At 40.9% G+C, this 8,595-nt stretch overlaps 1 protein-coding gene across 1 annotated transcript; it reads left to right on the forward strand.

The window, feature by feature from the left end:
- Nucleotides 1–116: 116 nt before the first annotated feature.
- BTG1 (BTG anti-proliferation factor 1) lies at nucleotides 117–1,788 on the forward strand (the record flags this gene model as incomplete). Its single annotated transcript, XM_084254756.1, has 2 exons — nucleotides 117–264; nucleotides 1,224–1,788. 2 exons carry the CDS (start codon nucleotides 117–119, stop codon nucleotides 1,589–1,591), a joined length of 516 nt encoding a protein of 171 aa, XP_084110882.1. The 3' UTR covers nucleotides 1,592–1,788.
- Nucleotides 1,789–8,595: the final 6,807 nt, after the last annotated feature.

Raw genomic sequence — 8,595 nt, forward strand, 5'->3', positions numbered from 1 at the left:
CACGCCCTCTTCCTCTCAGCCCTCTGACCCGTGAGGGAGCCCGGGGTGGCCCCTCCGCCGTCGGGGCCGCGCCGCCGAGCCCCGGCCGCCCCGGGCCGCCCCCGCCCGCCGCCCCCATGCATCCCTTCTACACCCGGGCCGCCACCATGATAGGCGAGATCGCTGCCGCCGTGTCCTTCATCTCCAAGTTCCTCCGCACCAAGGGGCTCACGAGCGAGCGACAGCTGCAGACCTTCAGCCAGAGTCTGCAGGAGCTGCTGGCAGGTGAGCGGGGCGCGCCGGCGGGCGCGGGGGAACGCGGGGGGACTCGGGGGGACGCGGGCCGCCACCCCCCGCGGCGGCCGGGGCCGGAGCCGGGGCCGTCGGGGCCGCGCGGGACGGGAGCTGGCGCGCTGGGCGGCCGCTAACGGCGGGTCCGGCCGGGGCGAGTGTTGGGGGGCTGGGTCGAGGGCGCCCCCTCCTTTCCCCTCCCGGCCCCCCGCGCCTGGCCCGCTGAGGGGCGCAGAAAACAGACGCGCAACAAAGAAACTAAAGCCCACCCCGGCGGGAGCCGCGGGCCCCGGACCGTCCGCGGGTTGGGGGACAAAGGAGCCGTGGGTTTTGGGGTGCGTTCGACGCCGCCTCCCACCCGGACGTCTCCCTCCGGCCGTGGGGAGCCCGGCGCCCCAAGCCCAGGGGTGGGCAGCCGCGCCGCTGCCCCGAGCCAGCGCCGGACGGACGTGCCGGCTCTGCGCCTCCTACCTCGGTGCCCATTAATCATCGGATTTGTCACCCGGACAATTACAGCCCTGCCCAAAGCGTGGTTTAGGGTTGCTTGTTTTTCTTCCCTTTGGGGTTAACAGTCCGGTGGCGCTTCTCTTCCCCAAAGCCATAAACCCCATTGTGTGCGGCGGGGGCGGGGTGGAGAAAGTAAACAGGCTCCCGCCTGGCCCGCGCTGCGCTGCGCTGCGCGCCGGGTTCTTGGTTTGGGCGCTCCAGGCACGGGGTTCCTGGAGGCTGTTGGGGGCCCCGTCCCGTGCTGCTGCTCTGCGCCCCCAAATCCATCCTGCCCCGGCTCTGAATGCAGCCCCGCGCAGGCTCGGGGATGAAAGCAGTGCCTGGCGGTTTGAAAAGTTGCTAGTTTTCATGAGCACTTCGCCAAGGCGTCAGCGGGAGAGGGAGCCTGGAGGGGGGCGCTCACTGTAACGATCTAAGCATTGTTTCTTTGCTCTTCTCTTCTGTAGAACATTATAAACATCACTGGTTCCCAGAAAAGCCGTGCAAGGGATCAGGTTACCGTTGTATCCGCATCAACCATAAAATGGATCCTCTGATTGGACAGGCAGCACAGCGGATTGGACTGAGCAGTCAGGAGCTGTTCAGGCTTCTCCCAAGTGAACTCACACTCTGGGTTGATCCCTACGAAGTGTCCTACAGAATCGGAGAGGATGGCTCCATCTGTGTGCTGTATGAAGCCTCGCCAGCAGGAGGTAGCACTCAAAACAGCACCAACGTGCAAATGGTAGACAGCAGAATCAGCTGTAAGGAGGAACTTCTCTTGGGCAGAACAAGCCCTTCCAAAAACTACAATATGATGACTGTATCAGGTTAAGATATAGTCTATGGATGGATCATCTTATAATGGATGGATAAATTTGATTTTTGCTTTGGGTGGGCTCCTCTTGGGGATGGATGATGAAATTTAAACCATGTCACAGCTGTGAAGATCTGGCACAAGATAGAGTGGTAAAAAAATTTTTTTAAGTGACAGTGCCATAGTTTGAACAGTACCTTTCAATGATTTAATAGCCTGTGAGTCCAAGTAAATGATCACTTTGTTTGCTAGGGAGTGAAGTCCTAGGGTGGTTTCAGTTTCTCCCAGACGGTCTACCTAAAGTTTTTCATCAGTACCTTGGCGCAGATCTATTTTAAGGTACCTTTCTCTGCAGTAGACCTTGCAGAGGAAATTTGCACTATTACACTTGATAATTGTTAACCTTTTTGGCAGCTCAATAGGAAAGCTCAACATTTTAAACATGGTAGTACTGGAAAATTTATGACAAGACTTTTACCTAGCACTTAAATATGTATAAATGTACATAAGACAAACTAGTAAGCATGACCTGGGGAAATGGTCAGACCTTGTATTGTGTTTTTGGCCTTGAAAGTAGCAAGTGACCAGAATCTGCCATGGCAAACAGGCTTTAAAAAAAGACCCTTAAAAAGACACTGTCTCAACTGTGGTGTTAGCACCAGCCAGCTCTCTGTACATTTGCTAGCTTGTAGTTTTCTAAGACTGAGTAAACTTCTTATTTTTAGAAAGTGGAGGTCTGGTTTGTAACTTTCCTTGTACTTAATTGGGTAAAAGTCTTTTCCACAAACCACCATCTATTTTGTGAACTTTGTTAGTCATCTTTTATTTGGTAAATTATGAACTGGTGTAAATTTGTACAGTTCATGTATATTGATTGTGGCAAAGTTGTACAGATTTCTATATTTTGGATGAGAAATTTTTCTTCTCTCTATAATAAATTGTTTCTTATCTTGGCATTTTAATCAATCTCTTGTCATGATTATAGAGGTTTAGCAAAAGTATTTCTCAGAAGACTTAGGTTCTGTAAGCTGTGTGAACGTCAGCTGCACACTGGTCATGCTGAAAAACATGGATAAGGAGTAAAGATGATCTGTCAATACATCTTTAGATGTTAGAGGAAACACAGGGGTAACATTTTTTTTTTTTAGAAGAAAAATCATAAAGTCAAAACATGGACACATTCCCAGGCTAATCTCATGAAATGAGGATAAGAGACAAAGGTAACATCTATCAAAAAGAGTGATACTCAAAGGATTACATTTCATTGCTTCCCTGTTGAAGTGAAGATGTAAATGTTCTGTTTTCGCCCACCTTTGAAAAACAATTATTTTACCCCTTGGATTCCATGTTCATTTAGAAAATCCTGGGGCATATGTATGACCTATAGTCTTAAAAGAACAGGCTAATTACTGCAGAGAGATTGGTTGCTTTTTGCTTTTCATCAGCTGCAAGATTTACATTAGAAATCACTTAAGCTGGAATCCCAACAAAAGGTATGTTGATGAATTTTTATTCTCAAAGTTGAAATGATGTTTTTGATTCCTGGTCGTCAAAGAGTCTCATTCAGACTTATTTCTGATAAATTCTAGGAATCTCAATGACCAAATGAGCATTTGCTGCAGTGTCGTTTACTCCACCACTACGTACAGTACAAAGACTTGGTAATTCTTTGGTTGTAGAGGATAGTGTGGTGTTTTGGGTGAAAATTGACAGAAATTTTGAGTTTTTTAATTCTCTGTACAGTTGTGTAACAGCATGTAGTGACTTGTTAATATGCAAGTGGACATGTTCAGGCTAGAATATGCAACCTAGGCTACTTGAAATCAGTAATTACCTAAAATGAGTGATAAATTTGGGAATTATTTTCTAACTATAAATATAAATTAGTCTGGCTGTAAACTGTATGGGAATACACAGTGGAATATGCCGGCATTTGGAATAGAAGTAGTGCCCGTACTGGCAGGCCGTCCTTGAGAGTTTATAACCACAAAACATGGACCACTGTTAGTAATTCATTGTGGTTTTCTTTTTCAGTCTCTTGTAGTGCCCCCCAGATTTTGAAGCTTGAATTTACAAAAATATGAAAAACAACTGGTAGTTAACAGTTTTCACACAGGTCTCACCCCGATGCTGACTCCTTTTGTTTACCAAATGCATTTCATCTGGGAAACTCCTTTGGAGCTTCATAACTCAGGAAGCTTTGCACATTCGATCATTTCGACCTAAGGCAAAGTAAGGTTGATTTCTAGACAGTTTAGGATTTTTTTTTTTTTTTGAGTGGGAATATATTTTAGTACCTAAAACTTGTCTTAGCCTTTTTCTCAAATGAATTGTTTTTGAAGGTCTTCACATCAAATCTTTTTGTTACTGTAAGAAAAATTTGGTGGGAAGAGAACTTTATTTTAGAACGAAGGTGATGTTTGCCATGTAAGGAGCTGTGAAGTTCATCTTTAAAAGGCTTTCAGACGTCACTGAGACCTAGCATCCAGCTGTTTCCTGTGACTTTAAACCTCACATTCCCCAGACAGTTGTCTACAGTAGCTGTTTGATATTTCCAGTTCATTGATATTTCTAGTTCATTGCTTCTGGGGGATGTTTTGCCTGGCTGTTTTGATAAAAACATTTGAGTGTCTGCCTTATGCAGATGCATGTGTGTGCCGGGCCTACTTAGGTAGTTATTTATACCAAATTGTGTGCTTTTTAGTAGTGATATAATTTAAAAGGCTTTTACACTACCTGAGTTTTAAAAAATAGTTTCTTAGAGATGCTTTTAAGAAATGACGACTGCTTTCAAAATTATTACTTGCCATTGGCACCTGGAATTCATAGTTACTGGCAGTAAGTTTAGGAATGTTACTTTGAATTTTCACAGTTTAAAAGTTATTTCCATTTTTCCAAATGTAAGTACTCTGTGTAATGATAAAGCATGTGTATGGCAAGAGTTCTCCTAGCTCCTAGAGAATAATGTGGCTGTTTCCCTCTGAAATCTGGAATGGGAATCACATGTCCTTACCCTTAATTTGCAGTATTTCTGTAGTAGTAGACTGGAAAGGCCACCAGAAAATTGCTTTCTGGTACTGTTGCACAAATGGCTTCCTTAAGTTACTATAACTCACAAATTTCCATTTTGTTTTGTTATAGGTATTACAGATCTTGGAATTGGCCTTTAAGTTTAAAAGAAAACAGTATTCTTGACTCTTACAGTGTTTAATGACTAGAGGTTTTCAATCTCCCTTTAATCTTGGGAACAAATACATCTGCTGTTATATTTTTTTCCCCTTTAGTGATTTTTTTAAACATTCTGGTTCTCCCCTTTACAGAAAAGAAATATGATAGCTGAAGCAGTATTTTGTATATTGAAGGCTAAACATACCTTGCTTTGCACCTCTATTAGCAAATGATGTGATAAGATGCTATTGGTAAGCTGTGTGGGGACAATTTGCCAACTGTTTGATCTATGCAGAGGAGAATTCAAAAAGTATTGGATAATCTAAAACTGAGTAGATTTCTTGTTTATCTGAAGGCATGTAGTTTCCAGTTTAGTCTCAGCTCTGTCTCTGCAGTTGAACTTTACATATGACTGCTGGACAACAGTTTATTTTTCATGGTTAGAATGTAAGTTTGAAAAACTACTTTGTAGTAAAATAGTTTATACTTAAACTGAACCATTTAACTGAGTTCTTAAGGTATTTACACAAATATACACGAGGAATAGACTTGGAATATATTATGAGTTATAATTTCTGGTTATTTCTATGGATATTTGTATTTTCTTCTGCGAATAGCATAAGGTTAAGGAACATTGTTAAACAAGATGTTAACTTTCGTATTTCTGAAATGCTCCTAAACATGTAAGACATACTCACATTTAGTGAAGATTGACACCATTTTTCTTCATCAATTTGTCATGTATAGTTGACACCAGTTTTTTGAATTGCAATTTTAACATGGCTTATACCCTTCTTTTTGCACTACCCAGTGTTTCAAACAGGAATAGGTAAATGGATTCTAATTTGAAAAAAAAATTCTGTCATCTCACCGATGAATAATCTCACAAGGAATATTTTCGAGTTCAACTTCTGACTTTTATATAAAGCTATTCGTGATATTTAACATTTTTGTGTTGAAGATGCGGTGTTCTCTTGGGAATTCTCTATAATTATAGCAGATAATACTGAAAGATGAAGTGATTCAAGACTAGGGTTGGATAAAAAAAGGAAAGAATGTGGGAAAGGAAAACAGGAAACCTAACTGAGATGGAGGAATTTAAAGGATTGGTAATAAAAAATGCATCTGCTGCAGCCATAGGTTTATCAAAAGAGGTTTGTCCAGCAAAGTCCTTTGGCAGAGACTTTGGGAAATACTACTGTAATTCATGGATCTGGGACAAAGTCTGCACTCAATTTGTGAACATGCAAGTCAAAGTGGTAGTAAGATTTATGGTCCATGCTAAGTGGAAATTGGGCTGGGGGAGGACTCAAAAGGCAATTTTAAATTAATAAATAGTGCTTAATGTTTTTACTTTTCAGTATTTTAGGACAGCAGCGTATTTTTTTTTTAAGGCTGTTAGACATCCCTTGATTTCAGCTTCTTGTACCTTTAAGGTTTGAAGGCCATTTTTGACCTCTTTCCTGATGAAAGGATGATTAAGGACAGCCTGGACACCTAACATCACAGGAGGGACCACCAGGCAGGAAGAAACCATGGCATTAACTGCATTCCTGTATTTAGAAAATGCTTCAGCAAACACTGTTACTTCAGATTGCAACATAGACGAAAGATTACTTACCCATGGGGCATTTGTTTTTAATGCTCAGGACATGTCATCCCCAAAGTCGTTTTGTGTCATTCCTTTATAATATTTTTACATACATTTTCATGTGTGTATGCAAAAGTACACGGTGCATTTTACAAATGCATACCATGGGGATAACTAACAATTTTTGATGGGGTGCATGCTCCAAAATATTTAGTAGATGCTGTTTCTTTAGGTCATTACTACAGGAGATTAGTGTTTGGCCCTCCTAAGAGTAACTCATGATTATTTTAAAAATTAGGAGTCTGAAAGTAGAAGCTATTGTAGCAATCCAAAGAGGATGATCTTGTTTAATTTTAGCTTAATTGCTGAAGTCTTTATTTGTAAAATTAAGCTACCTTTTACAGCCAACAGATACCCAGAATTAACTGTTAGAACCAACTCATGCTCCTATCTATTACTCTTATAATTCATATTTTATGTTTTTAGACATTTTCTTCTCACATGTTAAGCCGGTGTAGTATTTTCATTTATTACATGGTAAAAGAACTGAGTTAATGTTGTAGATCAGTGATTAAATTAGTTTTGGCAATTATTCTTCATCTTAAGACCTCTGTACTTTTACCCTCTCATTCTGAGGAATTCCTACATTTTTATAGAGGAAAGATTACTAAGAAATTTTTTGAAAATATCCATTCTATAAATGCATGTAAACTAAAATAATATTTGACCATTAATTGCACTATAAACCAGATTGAATGTTTTCCAGTCTTAATTTATGGCAGTTTTGTTTCTTCAAGTCAACAGACTAAATGTAATTGTATTTCCTATAGATTGTACTTGTGAGCCTTCAAGTTACCAATATACATTCTTACTTGACCTTCCAACAACTGGATCAGGTTGGCAGGTAGGTAGGCCAGTATTTTTTAATCTTTATTTTGTGGACAGAAAATTGAGGCTTAAGGGAGTTTAAGTAATATGCCCCAAAGCCAAACAGCTAGTGAATAGCTAATTTGTCATTTGAACTCGGGTCTTTCTGATCTTAGAAACCAAGCTTTATAAAACTGGTGTATATTGTGTATGATTTATTTACCTTGTTTCACATTTTTGGAACATACATGTTTTCACTTCTCATTGCTAGTTAGACATCTTTGGTTATTTCAGCCTTGAAATCCTTTCGCTCTCCATGCCCAGCAGGCACAGAACTGTCTTTAAAACTAGGTTTCGGTTCTTAGGAGGCAATTGGGATTTAGTACAAAGAATATTATTCTTGGACTCAGAAGAATGAGTTGGAATGTAGGCATGTACCAGCTCTCAGCTTATGATTTGGGATAAGTTGCTTAGCTTCTCTGAGCCCCTCGCTGTTAGGTAAAACTGAGGCTAAAAATAAGTCTGTTGTCAAGGTTAAACGTAGGAAAGCATCTAGCAAGAATGGCTGGATTCCTGGAACTGGGATTCTCATAGCATAAAGGCAAACAGCAGATTGTTTTCTTGAAATTTTGATGACATCACTGTGATTATCTTTAGAGTTTTTTAGCCTGCGTTAGCCAGTAGTTGTAAGAAATATACTTGTATTTTTGAAATAATATAAGAAGGGTATTCAGTTGTTACCCTCTGCCCCCCCTATTTCCCCATTTTAAGGATGGAAATACAGTTGACCTGGGCTTTGCATATTTATTTTATAGGCTTTCCTCTGCTGGGTCATTAACATTGGTTTTCAGAGCTATTTTCTCAGTAAAGGATGAATGCTTCAGGTCTTTTGTCTATGTTGAAGACACCTTAAATGGGAGATGAAGTGACACTATCAAATGTGTATCAGTGCAGCCCTGGACAATGCACATTTACATCCATTATCTTCTTTAATCCTCACAGTGTCCCTTTGCTATAATAAAGTTGACTTTTCCCAGGGTTTGCAGTTCTTCAAGCCATTTGTATTTGAGCATGCTTTTGCAAGAGATTTTCAAACATTGGTTTTCACATGAAACTCAGTGGTTCTCAATCTCTTCCTAATCTAGAGTGCTGTGAGTACTTCCTTCCCTGCAAAGAAAAGCAACCTTTTTATAAGTTATCAGTTCAGGTTTGAGTTTCTTCTTGTGATGTAACCTGATGCAATGTTTGCTTGAATCACTAATCATGTAATTGATTTCTTCTAGTCAGTCATAGATGAGTCAGTGATCACATGTTCTTTTTAGTTTAAACTCATTTCCCTTTTTCTAGGTGAAGATCTTTATCAAATGGCTTGCTGCTGTGTTGTCTAGAGCAGTTA

This window comes from Talpa europaea (assembly GCF_964194135.1).
Source record: "Talpa europaea genome assembly, chromosome: 15".
Lineage (NCBI taxonomy): Eukaryota > Metazoa > Chordata > Mammalia > Eulipotyphla > Talpidae > Talpa > Talpa europaea.